Source organism: Balaenoptera borealis (assembly GCF_965194805.1).
Source record: "Balaenoptera borealis genome assembly, chromosome: 6".
Classification (NCBI taxonomy): domain Eukaryota; kingdom Metazoa; phylum Chordata; class Mammalia; order Artiodactyla; family Balaenopteridae; genus Balaenoptera; species Balaenoptera borealis.
In genome coordinates, this window is record NC_138863.1 from 57,267,282 (window position 1) to 57,282,157 (window position 14,876).

The 14,876-nt window shown below is 45.0% G+C and overlaps 1 protein-coding gene across 1 annotated transcript; it reads right to left on the reverse strand.

The window, feature by feature from the left end:
• Positions 1-5,301: 5,301 nt before the first annotated feature.
• On the reverse strand, positions 5,302-10,075 carry HOXD1 (homeobox D1). Its single transcript, XM_082397759.1, has 2 exons — positions 6,775-10,075; positions 5,302-6,416 (listed from the first exon to the last, which is right to left on the reverse strand). The coding sequence occupies exons 1-2, from the start codon at positions 7,418-7,420 to the stop codon at positions 6,082-6,084; spliced, it is 981 nt and encodes a 326-aa protein (XP_082253885.1). The 5' UTR covers positions 7,421-10,075; the 3' UTR covers positions 5,302-6,081.
• Positions 10,076-14,876: the final 4,801 nt, after the last annotated feature.

A 14,876-nucleotide genomic window follows, 5' to 3' on the forward strand; every position in this document is an offset into this window, starting at 1 on the left:
AAAATGGCAGGAGATTGTAAGTGCTGAACAAGTAATACAAACAATAAATGCTACAGAAGCTCAGAGGAGCGCACTTTAAACTTGGATGATGCAAAAAGATTTTACAGAGGTGATAGGATTTGAGCTGTGCCGTAAAGGATGACGTAGGATAGGCAAAGAGAAGGTGGGAGAAAATTACAAGAGAGGAATATCATGAGAAGTGGTTCAGAGGCAGAAAAGCATAAATTGCCTTGGGGAAAGAATGAACACATCACACTACCTGGGGTTAAGTTTTTATGTCAGGCAATGGTATGAGATTAACATGGATGAATACAGATGTTGGGGGACTTGAGTCTCAGGCTAAAGACATTTGAGTTTCTCCCACTGACAACCAACCAGGAGCTACCAAGAATTTAAAAGTGGAACAACAGGATGGTCCAGTGGGTAAGACTCCATGCTTCCAATGCAGGGGGCCCGAGTTCGACCCCTGGTCAGGGAAGTAGATCCCACACGCATGCCACAACTAAGAGTCCGCACGCTGCAACTGAGACCCAGTGCACCCTAAATAAATAAATAAATATTTTAAAAAAACAACAGTGGAGGGCTTCCCTGGTGGCGCAGTGGTTGAGAATCTGCCTGCCAACGCAGGGGACACGGGTTCGAGCCCTGGTCTGGGAAGATCCCACATGCCACAGAGCGACTGGGCCCGTGAGCCACAACTACTGAGCCTGCGCGTCTGGAGCCTGTGCTCTGCAACAAGAGAGGCCGCGACAGTGAGAGGCCCGCACACTGCGATGAAGAGTGGCCCCCGCTCGCCGCAACTAGAGAAAGCCCTCGCACAGAAACGAAGACACAACACAGCCAAAAATAAATAAATAAGTTTATAAATTTAAAAAAAAAGGGAAATAATTACTTAACCTTAGCCAAAAGGATGTTCTCCTTAAAAAAAAAAAAACAGTGGAACAACATGGTGAAGAAGTGGCTTTAAAATGGATTGGCCAAGGAGACTGAAGGCAAGGAGACAAGGAAGGCATCCATTGCACAGATGAATGAAGGATGATGGAGCCCATGAAGGAAAAATAGGCAGAACTTGGTGACTAATGGAAAGCAGGAGTGAGTTGGTTATACATATCTCTTGTCTTCAACAGAACAAAGCATTTACTTTGGAGTCTCACATATCTTCAAAGAAGACAAATTCAAAATTACTTCTTTATTCTGAAAGCTTGAAATATGGACTTAAGAACAAGGAGACTGAGAATCTGAATGTAAAGCGCTGACACCCATTTGAAGTTTCTTAGTAGATCCTAATTCATCTGTTCAGAGCAAAGTGGTAACTTCAGGGGAGAGGGCTATCACCATTGTTCATTGTTAACTTTTTTGTGCATCAAGACCCATGAGAAACATTACCCAGTTCACACATACCACACACACATTCTAAAGCTCCATAGGTTAACTTATCAAAGACTCAGATATTACTTCAATAAGCGCCTCTTGTTGATGCTAATCTTACAGAGCTACATTATAGTTAAATAAACTTTTCAGTAATAACCAGCAGAGTAAAGGATTATGGAAGGATACTAAGATGATAAGGAAATGTAATGATCATCCAGACCAACCCCCTTCGTTTTATAGGAGAAACCGAGACCAGGGAAGTTATTTTCCCATTTAATCTGAAAATACAACTACTGCTAAAATCCAGGTCCCCTCCCTTAAGAACAGTGTTCTTATTTTCCCAGCCCTTTTCCTCAGCCTCAGTGATGCCACCCTTCCAGGAAATGCTTAGAAGTCAGCAGTGCAGTTGTGTCATCTTTAGCTCTACAATTCTCTTCTCTTTGTATCATTGAGAAGGAAACACACCAGAAAAGGACCTCCAGGATGAGACAGAGCTCCCACTCCAAGGCAGTGAAGTAATTCATCCAGCCGGCAGTCCAGAAGAACAGAGTGGGGTTGAGATGCTCAGAGAGCAGAACAGAGCCCCAGTCCGCCATTGTTCACATTACCTACTATTTGATACACTTGAAGAGGAGCAAACAGTAATTCTGGCTCCAAGATGTCGGAGAAAAGCAATTATTGATATCATCTTACAGGTAATGGCTGGGTAGTGGGAATAGAGCAACCATTTCAGGAAGGGACAGAGATGAACCAAGAGAAACTTAAACTTCACTAACTTGGGCCCTACCAGGTCTAGGGAGGTGCCCTAGCAATTTTGTATTTATGATTTTCAGGTGTGTTTTTTTTTCTTAAAGAGTTTCCCTCAAATTGTAGTTTAGGCTGCACAAAACCCCTAAGAATGGGATCTGCTAAATAGTCTAGAGCCCTCTAGAAATGCCTCAAAGATGTCAGTGACCTGCCTTATTAGCTATTACCAGTCCAAATGACCACTCTTTGGCTGTTCTTTATAGTTATTAAATATACCAATAAGACTATTAGAAATAGAAGACATAGTGTTTAAAACTTTACAATCTAAATAATAGACCTTACTTTCATACCAATATTTAGGATTTCTTTCCATTTGGCTTGAATTAGTTAAACAGTTTCTATTGAAATTATATCTCTGCATAACAAGTATAACTTCAGAAGCAGTTACAAGTGAGATGTTAAACAGAACTATTTTGTATATTTGTTGCATGTTCCTGCCCCGGAAATATGCTATAGAATTCAAAGCCATGAAAACCTTGATTTCTATTTAGATGGAGATTTATCATTATTTGTGAGATATGTCCAGTATGGTTTCACTTTAAAACCACAATAAAGTTTTAACAATGGGTATTTTTCTCGTTGAGAGGTCTGTGGTCAAACTAAACATCTCTTAGAACCTGATTAGGTCCTGATGTTTTCAAATTCAATATTCAGCAAATACAGAGCATTTGTTTGGCCGTAAGAAATAATTAAGAACTTCGGAGTTAATGCAACTCTCCGGAGCCTGCTCCTCTTTGCTGATGACATGATAATCAGACATAACCTCTTCCGGTCTTGGGCCTCACCTTATATAAGATTGAAGCAGAATAAATCACATACAATTAATCTTTTGAGGATCTATGTGACATTGCTTTTGGTTTTTACATCAGCAAGTCCTTTGTTTGCCAGTAGTCAGGAACAGTAATGAAAATTTTTTATGTTATTAAATGCTTTATTTCTTCTTCCTCACTCCCAGCTATCCTGAATCCAGAAACATAGACACATGGTCATTCTGTGAAGACAAAGGAACATTGAATAGTTAATTATATAACAGATAGAGCTGTCCACTGTGTATTCATTCTTGTAGCAAGTTGCTAGAGGGTAAATTAGCATATTTAGTTCGAATTCTTGTAAAATAGAAATGGGATGGATTGTTTTAGCAATTTCACAATTTGTGTAGTAACCATGATACTTCATCGAAGATCTGACTCAAAATAACACAAGGCTCTGAATAATGGGAAGGGGAATGTTCTACAAACATCCACATGGGCCAGGTTATCTCCAATGATGAGATGTATTTAATAATGTCAAAAATCCACTTTACCTGTATAAATACAGTATCACTGTAATCCTAGGGGCTGCATTTGCTTTCTCAGAACTGAACTCTTTCTTCCAATGATAGGCCTAAAATAAAATTGGCAGAAGTCATTGAGTTGTTTCTGTAACATTTTCATTGCTGGAAGGGACCTCCAGAGGTCACCTAGTTCGTCCCAGTCTCCAGCCAGGACTCTCCCTAATACTGAATATAGCTGTAGAGCGATCTGCATTAAGAAAGCTTTTAAAGATCCCTGGGGTTGGTCAAAAAATAGCTAATATTGGTCTGATTCATAGAACAGTATTATACATATGACAAAATAGCCACCTTCATCAGGGAAGACATCCATCAGGGCTAAGTGCTAGTAGTAGCTTCAAAAGGAAAAGCTTTATTTTCTCAGAGAAAAGGGTGGTAGATTAAGGAAATGACCAAGTGTGTTGGTATTTTTTTGTTTAGGGGTACTTTTGAATGCTTATCAAAAAAGAAACATTGTCTTGTCAAAGACCACTGCAGGGTAAGCCCAGAGATAGCTGTGAGCAAGCAGATCACAACTCTTTAACAAGTCCTTTCAAATGGCTACAGAGCTCAGAGGGGGAGCTGTTGTCTCAAACAAGATCCGATTAGCATCAAGTTAGTGAAGGGCAGATGGTGAAACATAAGAATAATATTGACAGACCTGCTTTTTAAATGGTATCTTTCCCCCCTAATCAGCTGTGATAATTTTATTTCCTCAAACCCATTCAACTGTGGGTGCAATGGACAGGAGTTTAAGTGTAATTTCATTCTTCTAAGAAAATCACGACTGTTTTATAGGTAAAGTATTCCTCCACAATTATTAAACTTCTGAATTATTGGGTTGAAGTACTACACTACAATCTAGAAATTCTGCTAACAGGAGAGCTGAAGCTCTTAGCTGGATTATTTTGGGCCTTTAAGCCTTTCAGTTGAACTATACAGAGAATTTAAAGATAGAGCTATAGTTATCTATAAAGTGAGGGAAATGACCTGCCCTCTCCCCCAACAATTGTCCCAAGTATCCACATGATTTTGCGTATTAACACCACAGTTTTTCAAATCATATTTGTGTAAGGTTACATAAAAGCCTGCTCAACCACAGGTGCCTTCAGGGATGGGAACTGGGGGGCTGGATGGAAATAAGAAGTGTTTTATCACATACCTTCTTGCCAACTTTCAAATTTTCTGCCTGTACTTCTTCCAAAGAATTCATTTGAAAATATATCATTTTTTTAAAAACAGAAAGGCACCCCTGTGCTCTTACAAGGCTAGACACTCAGTCCGGGTTACAGGAAGTGGAAAGCTGCGACTACTGGCCTCTCCCATCCTCCTTTGTAATTCTTGACTTTGGAAATGGGAATTCAGACATTGAGATTTTTTGATGTGCAGCTGCCTTTCTCAGAACACTAACCAACTAACAAAGTCTTCAAGTTGTCTTTCCTCTTCCTTTTGTGAGAGCAAGAGAGAAAAGGACAAGGAGATCTCTCTGCAGCGTCTCCTTGGCTATACAACATTCCCACAGTGGACATCTAAACTTAAGGTGCAGTCTACATATTCACCATAAAACTAGGGCACTTAAGGAAATACTTCCATAATTACTTGGATATTGGGCAGAGTAGGTTTTTTTCTCCCTTAAACGGCTCAGATAATCGTCCCTAACTAGTTCACATACACAGCCTTTAAGAAGTGTTGTTTTTTAAAGTTATCAGCCTAACAAATTCCCATAGCTGAATCAAGAAATTCCAAACAGAAGAAACTGAATCAGCTTTAAGGAAAGATAATCAAAACATAAGAGTGTAAGGAAAAGCAGAAGGTAGCACATTCTGTTATTTTTATTACAAAAAAAAAGTTCAAACCCTTTACATGCTATGACATTAAATGTCATATATGAGTTCACTGCAAGCAAACCTCTTTAAAAATATACATACTGTATATATTTACATTCAAGTTTGAGTAACTGGTGTCAAGGTATAGTTCAGGATCTTTACCCACCCTGTGGATTTGTTCAGCTACAAACTAAACAGCGATTCTATCTTCACTCAGGCACATGGAGAGGTAGAAACTGCTTTTTAAAGAAAACAAACAAAACCTGTAGTGCAAACGTGAAGATCATTGCTGAAGCAGCTTATACATCAAGAAGGCCCTAACTATAACTAGCTTTGGTCATCTCTAGAAGCTGAATACATGTAGTCTTGTCTTTTAAATTAAAACCAGATAAAACTTTGGGTAGATGCTCTTCTGAGCACATCAAGGTGTTGGTAGAGCTCAGCAAGGAATACTCTGCCACTCCGCACCGAGAATTGCACATGACTAAGTTAGGCGACATAGCAGCAGGGCTGGGCGGGAAGCTGGGCTCCTTTTCCCTGATAAGACACAATTAATACACAGATCAGTGGCTTTAGAGACTTCAAATTAACATCTGTACACCCACCGCTCCGAACTCAGAAGCCACCAAGATACTTCCTCTCCCAAGTGAAACCTCTATTATTTCTGCCCTGCCCACCTCCATCCCAAACTGAGCTAATAAGTCCATATAAGGGTGGGGTGGCCTGTAAGTTCTACAGGCCACGGTTCCTCAGCCTCGTGACTAAACCTCATGAAGGTTCTTGGGCCTGAGAAGGGCTCCCCAGGTTCTTGCCAGAGTTGGTGGGGCTCGTTCCTGAGAGGGGAAGTTGGAGGGAAGTCAGGGTAGTGGCCAAGGGCAGAAGCCCTTCTCGTTCCCTTTTCTTCTGTTTCATCCTGCGGTTCTGGAACCAGATTTTGACTTGGGTGTCATTCAGCTGCAGTGAGTTGGCTATCTCGATTCGTCGGGCCCGAGTTAAGTACTTATTGAAATGAAACTCCTTCTCTAGTTCTGTTAGTTGCTTAGTGCTGAAATTCGTGCGGATCGCACTGGACGAGTTGGCGGCTCCATACTTGGCGAATTTGCCTGCAACGTAAAGACAGGGAATCAACGGGGCGAGAGGACGCGGAGACGAGGCTCGGGAGAGCTTTGGGTCCACATTAGAATCAAAGTCACTGAGCGGCCCTCTTGGGTCTCCGAACACAGTTGTGCCAGGAGAAAAGCTTCACCGAGTGCTCCTTCCCGCAATTTTCTCAACGCCTGGCACTCGTGGCACGCTCAATGGAATTCGCCTGCTTTAATGATGCCTCGGACCGCGTTTCCCCCATAAAACCCAAACTGCCGTCCAGAGCGACAGCTACAGCACGCCCCCGGCGCAATTCCGCGAGGCAGGCTCCGTCCCCAACCCCAGTGGCGTCCGTCCGTCCAAGGCCCAAGCACTTACTTTTCTTCGGGGCGTTCCTCTTCACTTTCATCCACTCGAACGTGCTGAAGGCGGCGGGGAGGCCGGACGAAGGGGACGCAGACTTGGGGTAGAGGCCGGGGGAGGAGGACGCGGTCTGGAAGGCCCCGGAGTGGCCGTCGGCCGGCTCTTTGAGACACGCCGGGAAGGGGGCGGGCTCGCCGAAGGCCGCGTAGTCCACCTGGCTGCTGAGGAGGAAGGAGCCGCCGCCCGAGAAGACGGCCGAGGTGGCGTAGTGGACGTGCGCCCCGCCGTCGTCGGCCGGCCGCCCGAGCGCGCACGGGAAGTCGTACGGGGGCCCGGGCCCCGGGAGACCGTAGTCCGCGCCCCCAGCCGCGGCAGGTGCCGTGCCCGGCTCGTAGGTCCCCTCCAGGGGGCACGGCGCGTACGCGGGCGCGGCCGGGGGCGGCGCGGGAGGCTGCTCCGGAGCGGCCGGGGGCGAGGGCGCCGCTCGGGCCGTGGCCAGGGGCAGGCAGCTCACGAAGGCGCCGTCGCCTCTGCCTATGGGGAAGGCGGGCTGCAGGACCACTGGCCGAGCGTCGGCGCGGCAGAACTTGGGCGCGAAGCTCAGCACGTCGCCGCCGCCCCTGCCGCTGCCGCACGACACGTAGTCCAGGTAGGAACTCATGGTTCCGGTCCACCCCACCTGAGCGCGCCGGCCGCGCCCAGGTGCGGGGCCCGCAGGACCGCCGCAGTCGGCGCCGCTTCGCCTTCCCTCTCTAGCCGAGCTACCCTCGCCGAGCCATGGCAAGCCAGGCGGGGGTAAATAGAGGCCTAATATAGGGGCGGGGTGGCCACGTGGCGCCGGCCGGCCAATGGGCGCCGTCCCAGCACGGCCTGGGTCCCGACTGGCGCTCTGCTCCACGCGCCTGCCCCGCCGCCAACTTTGCCAACTGGCAGGTGGCCTCCGCCCAGCGCCCTACCCCGGCCCGGCGGAGAGGCGCCCTGTCCTGGGGCTGCCTGGGGAAGGGCGGGGCGAGAGCGCGGGACGCCTGCTTCCCGGACAGGTATTGGACCAGGTGGGGGCAGAAAGGCAGGACTAGCCGCTCGGGTAAGGACGAGAGGATGGAGAGGGTGAGAGCTCGTTCTTCTGCATCGTGGGTGGCTAGTCTCTCGGGTGTGAAGGGTGGGCGCCGCGGTGTGGAAGGTGTTAAAAGGCCCTCGGGGACCGCTCCTAGCCTCCTCCAGGGAAGGTAAAATTATTCCTCTTCCCTTTTTCTCTGAGCCCTTAAGCGCTTTCAGTGTTCTCGGCACTCCTCCTAATCTCTCTCCTAAACCTGGAGTAGACGTTTAATTTTCCCTCTTTTCCCTCTCCCCCCGACTCTGGGGACTAAATTTTATGCTGTAGGTGCTGTGTAGCTGGGGCGGCACAAACTCTGCACTTTTAAGCTAGATTTTTCACGTTACTTCGCAGCTTCTTCGATTGCTTCCATTTGTGGCGGCATGATAAGGGCGAGTATTGGAGTCCAGGGGTTTGATTTGGACAGAAGAAAGTTTCTGCCTTGTGGGACGTTTAGCAGATTCCCCCCCTCTGACTAGGTTGTAAAATAAAGAATCTGCCCTTGGAGTGAAACGCTCGTTGTGCTGCTCTCTGGGAGGTTGGCACACGCACCGTTGCTGCGCACGGTTTCTCTGAGGCGCTTTGGCTCCAGGGCGCAAAGGCTTCCCAGGGACCGGTCAGATCTCAGAGGTTTGGAGAGCGTTGTACCTCGAAGCAATTAAAGCTTCTGTTCCATCAGATAAGTGCTGCGTCGTCTCTTGCGAGTGAAATCTGAGGTCTCACAATGTTAATGGGCTCACGTCTTTCCCTTGATAATATGGTTTTGTTTACTGAGTGTAGAGAGACGGGAAATAAAAGTGCAATTGGCACGGGAAATGAAAAGTAGAAGGGTTACAAAGACAAGCTTTACATTGATAAACCTTCCAACTTCCTTGAACATTTTTTTAAATGTTTCCCTCTTTTGGGCTCTAGGACAAATAACAAATTAAATAAATAAATGTTATTTACACACAGCAGTAATGAAAGAGGGTGGTTTCCTAAAACTCTGTGTGAATAAAGAGTCTACTTTTGGCTTATTTGAGTGCCCTTGAAGACTTGATCTATTACAGCCTCTGAGTTATGGTGACCGAGGTTTTATTATTGTTTTACTGATCCACTTGTCATGAAAGAGAGATTGAGCCCTTGCCTAAAATTCCACTCTGTGGAAGTCTGGAAAATAGGAGCTTTTACAGTCCAGGGAGCCAGTTCCTTACAGGGATGTGAACTTGTGAATAAACAGAGCCACACCAAAAGTGTTACCAGTGTTGAGGCTGAAGTTGAGCCAGGATGGGGGAGGGTTGAGCCTGGAGGAGAGGGGGTAGGTAGAGGGTAGACACCTAGGAATGAGCACAAAGCTAAAGAGGTCTAGGATTCCTGCACTGCTGAAGTTCTTGGATTTAATTGGGAAATAAAATCCTGGGCTGGAAAATAGCCCTTCAAACTTGATATTGCTACTTCAGTTATCTCCTGTAGCCAGTCACACAACAAAGGTCCTAAATAGTTTTTATTTTTAATAGTTTTTAAAAAGAGAAAAAGGCTCTTCTCTAGCACCTTGGTTGGGAAATGATATAGCTCTTCAGAGCTAGCTCAGGCGTCAGATATAGATGCATTTCTTCACTGTCCTCCTTCTGTGCCCTTAATGTAAAAGTATCAGCAGGTCAGATGCTGCTGAGTTCACAATGCCCCCTCATCCCGCGACTGGCTAGACTTTAATTTTTACCAGTTTTTACCAGCATAATATCTCAGCTCTCACACTCTTGTCTCAAAACTATAAGACCCGCTCTCAAATGGTACTCATCTGATCACAGCTCCTAGGTCCAGAGGCCCCAAGGGGTCAAGAAGGAAGGGTGGCCTTGTAAACGTCTCCGGAGAAAGACACCAGCTGGCTGCAACCCAGATGTAGGACAGGAAACCCAGCCTGATTGTTTGGCAAATCTGACCAAAACCTAGCAAATTAAGGGCCTTTTCTCTAAGGTTTCAGGAAAAACAGGCAGCTAGGTGCCTTGGCAACCTTCACTGCAACAAAGACCAGGTTTTTAATGCTAAGCATTTGGAACAAAGGTTGGGTCCTTCATGTCACAGTTGAGCATTGACTTTGGTGCACCCGTGAGCTGTACACACTATTTCCCCAAAGAGAAATTTTGGAGATTGAGCTTTTGCTGAGAGAAGACAATGTCCTGAAAGGGACATCTAAAATTAATAATCTAAAAATTAGATTATTAAAATTGTGCTATTTTAACAACTGTGGGTGAGGGAAGGTGGGTGGGGTGTTCAGTATGTGTTCAGACCCAGTAACAGTTCCCTGATAACTGCAGGCAGAGAGCTACATTCTGTTCCTCCTTCTCTCTACTCCCTTTCATCTCCCAGCCTTTGGCATATGCTACACCTTGGGGCTCAGAGTGGCCATCTCCACTCCTGGGCTGGTTCTTGACTTGCTCAGGATGAAAGTCAAGACTCTGATCATCTCAGACTCAGATTCAATAAACATTTGCCAAGGACCTACTGTGTAAGAACTTTTTTGTTAGGGGAAGTTTAGGCTGAGAAAAAAGATATTCTCAAACCAAAGGAACAAGGGATTCATTTCTGGCACATGTTAGCTATACTATAAATCTACTCTAGGAAAATCTGAATCTATAATTTTCTAAGGAGATGTTGGAAGATATTATTGGGGCAATTGTGTGTATAAAGATACAAATATAGGATATTTTTGGTAACTTTAAAGTTTGTCTCCTAGAAGTTCAGAGTATGGAAGAAATGTCTTACTGATTTTATTGCTTGTTCAAGTCATGGATTCTTGAGGGTCACTTACCCTGCTGCGTCTTGGTGCTGTGAGTTCTCAGCAGGAGGTGACAGCCTAGGGGCCTGATTGCCAGGTTGTGTTTGATGTAGGAATGCTTTGAAATCTGTCCCATCGTACTCACCACAGCAGTCACCCCCTAACCACCCCCCAGGACTACCTTTCTCTCCCACTCAAACAACAGTCTTCTTTTCTGTAGACAGAAGTGATGGAGGGTGACAGTCTGGTCTTCTGTGTGTTTACAGTTGTTCCTAAGAAGCCTCTTACAATCCCTCTCCACAAGCCCCACTCTGTTATCCCTTGGAGATGCTTGAGCACATGCAAACTCTTGACTCCACAGCCCCAAAGGACAGAAAGGCTCTTGCTTGTTGGGATAAAAAGGAGGGTTCTTTTCTCTTAAGCAAGATTTGCAGCTCTCTGCAGCATCCTTCTATCCTAAGGTAGAGGTAGGGATGAACGGGATCCTAAAGACAGGAATTCAAAACCTGTCCGAAGTCTGATAACATGACCCTCCCTGAAGAAAACAGTTTAGTCTGCTGTGCCTTTCCCTAGAGTTTTGTGAAAGACTTGTGGGTCAAGCCCGTGCCTGGCACACAGGAGGCATTCAAGAAACATTTGTTGGTGTATGGACACCAAGAGGGGAAAGCCGGGGGGGCGGGGGTGGGGGAGCGGCGGAGGGGGATGAATTGGGAGACTGGGATTGACATGTATACACTAATATGTATAAAATAGATAACTAATAAGAACCTGCTGTATAAAATAAATAAATAAATTTCAAATCAAAGGGAAAAAAAAAAGAAACGTTTGTTAGGAAAAAATTAAAATGGACAGAATGGTGTGTCTTCACCATGACCAATATTGGCTAAAGGATATCCTTAGATTATTGGCTCCCGGCACCACTCCAGGTGGGTAGGAATCACCAGAGAAGCTTGTTTAAATGTGCAGGTTCCTCAGCCTCCCCTGCATCCCCACTGAGCTTCTAATCTAATAGGTCTGACTCAGGAGTTTTTCTTTTTAATAAGCCTGTTGGGTGATTCTAAAGCAGTGTTCCTTCGGAACCACACTTCGAAAATTTCTGCTTTAGGAGCAGGGGTGGGGGGCAGTGTGGGGAGAGAGGGGTGATTCTTGACCAGCAAGGTGAGAGTTCATGGCTAAATGGAGCAGGATTATACCTGAAAAGTGTCCAGAAGTCTGTTGGGTAGTAGGGGCAGAGAGGTCAATGTCAAGGTCAAACTTAAGTCTAGCTGGACTGAAGTTCCAGAAAATATCCTTAAAAGGTAGTCAGTAGGAATGGCTCAAGTTTTGCTGACAAAATAGTGCTTTGAAGAGACCCAGCTTACTTCTTGCCACTTCCCTAACTTGGCTTTGAGAATGCCAGTGGGGTAGGAAGTGAAAGAAAGGGATTTGTCTCTCCCAATCCCTTCAGAGAAAGCTGAGTGGTTCTGAGGCAATGGGAAGAAGGAAGGAGTAGGAATGGGAGTCTCAAGAGAGAGGAGCCAACTCTCATTTCCTTCCATGTCTCCCAGATTGCCTGGAATGAGCATTTGAGCCCTCAGGATCCAGAGGGGGCCAACCGTCCCTTGGCCTGAGATGTAACTCTTACTCTGGCTAGAGATTGACCTTTAACAGCATAAGATGTCAATGCTAGAAGACCCCTTAGAGGTAAGCGCCATCAAACCCCTCATTTTAGTGGGGAAGTTACTTTATTTACTCAGACTTAAAAGGCAAAGCCATCCTGCAAAAGATGAGGGAACGAACTTGGGTCTCCTGAATCCCCACAGTGTGCAAAGAGGGCGGAGTCAGGCAGCCTGTCCTGTGCACAGTGGTGGCCTCCATGCTGAACAACAGAGCAGTGTTCAAGGACACCACACAGCCAGTGGGGCTGACTGGGAGGCCTGCAGCCCTCCCTTTGCCATTTGTTTGCTAAACCTGTGCCCCAGACTTCTGAGGCCCCACCCTGAGCTGCTCCTGCCAGAAAGGGCAGAATTGAGCCGGGGTCCTTACACCCTCCACCAAGCAAAGGTAAAGGATCCCCTCATTTCCTGTTCAGCTTGATCAGCATCAGGGCCCTGGAGACAAAACAAGAGGTGTCCCTAGATTAATGTAGCTGGATAGGCAAGTACAAATAAGGACATGTGTGAACACACATAGGTACACCCAGCTCAATTATGCTGATCTTTCTTTTTTTTTTTTTTTGCTCCTTTATCTTTATAATGGGTATTAAGTTTAAATTTACATGGTTCAAGATTCAAAGGGTACAAAAGGGTATGCAGTGAAAGCCTTTCTCCCACCCCGTCCCCAGCCACCTAGTTCCCCTGCACATGGACAACAATTTAAAGAGTTTCTTCACCACTTTTATGAGTGTATCTTTCCAGAAATACTTTATACCTTTACAATTATAGATATACTTGGTTATAGATACATCTCCCCACATTTTTCCATAAATGATAACATATTACAAGACTCTTCTGCACCATGCTTTCCCCCCATTATATATTGAAGATCATTTCATACAGAACTTTCTACTTTATTTTTACAATTTTATGCTGTTCTACTGTATGCATCTACCACAGTTTATTTAGCCAGTCCCTTATTAATGGGCATTTATTTTCATTTTGGTGTTAGAAACACATGTTCAAAATTTTGCCTATTAGAAAAATTCCTAGACATGAAATTACTTAGTCTAATGTATGTGCACTGGCAATTTTGATATATATTGCTAAATTGATCTCTTTAGAAGTGAATCAATCTATACTTCTACCAGCAACATATGAGAATTCATGTTTCCTCACACCTTCGACAAGTCAGTGGGATTTTAAAGTTTTTTTTTTATTTCTGCCAATCTGATCAGTGAAAAATAATACCTTTTACTTACCCTTATAGTGTCTCCAAAAATGTCATTCTTCCTTATCGTATTTGATCCTATTATAATTTTATTTTACAAATGCTAATACTGACACAGAAAAAAGATAAACAATTTACTGTAGTCACATCCAATGTAAATGGCCAAGGTCAGATGTTCAGCACTCTTTCCTATACTACACTGTGCCACAAGGAAGCCTAAGGAGGTTCAAAGAGAATGGGTGGCTTCAAGCATTCCCTGAAAGACACATGGTATAAAAAAAGCACAGAAGCTTTCAGACATCTGCTAAGAGGCCTCTCCTTTAGTGGTCTGATACCAAGACTGCATTTCTGCATGTTCCCCTGGAGAGTACCTTCTGGAAGCTGAAGGACTCTGATTAGCAATCTGATCTGACCTAGCCCTAAGCATTAGTTTGGATTCAATATCTGGGAAGCAGTAGGGTGTTGTTTTTAATTTCCCTGAGACTTAGATTTCTCACTGGCCACCCAGGATCTAAGTATTGATCATCATGGTGTGGGTAAGAGGACGTTTTCCCTAGGTTTTAGCATTATATAGGACACTCACTTGGACCTGGTAAAGGTAATACCTAAGTGTGGGAGTGCACACACACATGCACACACACACACTGCTCTAATGGTAAACTTACGAGGTAGATATCTTTATTGACTGTTTCATTGATGATGAAACTGAAGGCCAGAAAGATTCAGTGAATTTCTTAGGGACACACAGTGTATCAGGTATCAAAGCAGAAACAAATGTATAGAGACCTAAACCTGAACTCATTCATTTCCCCCACGGAGTCTTCTCTTCCCCCTCCACTGTTCATTTTGGTGGATGACCTGACTACTCCCTCAGGCCATCAAAATCGAAACCTAGGAATTAATATCCACAACTCCTCTTTCACTGATCCGATTGATCACCAAGTCCTGTGAATTCTTCCTCCTAAATGCTCTCCTCTTCATCTGTATTAAGTTTCTTCCTCTCTAGGCTTGATGATGGCAGCAGCCTCCTCCTTTGTTCTTCTTGCTTGCTATCTCTCCTTTGTCCCCTCAGACACAGTACCCCCAAGAGCTTTCCAAATATAGATAATAGGTAACCACGTGTCCCAGCTTAAAACCTTCAGTGGCTCTCCCTTGCCTACACATTAAGTCCAGACGCCTTTACATGGCCCTTACACAACCTCTCTGTCCAGCCAGATGCCCCACTCCGGCTCCTCTCCTTGTTCCAGGTCCACACCTTGCTCTTTCTTCCCTCCCTGCTTTTGTATGTGCTGCTCTCTCCACCTGGTATGTCCCTCCTTCCTGGGCCTAAAAAAATTCCTGTACTTCAGGGACCCAAATTCACCTCTTCTGAGAAGCCTTTTTTGACACTACGATACTGTTAGT

Bases quoted from the DNA above. Each gene is read 5' to 3' on its own strand.
- HOXD1 (XM_082397759.1), bottom strand. From the start codon at position 7,420: ATGAGTTCCTACCTGGACTACGTGTCGTGCGGCAGCGGCAGGGGCGGC. The intron at 6,417-6,774 runs GTAAGTGCTTGG...TTTACGTTGCAG, and splicing joins GAGGAACGCCCCGAAGAAAA to GCAAATTCGCCAAGTATGGA.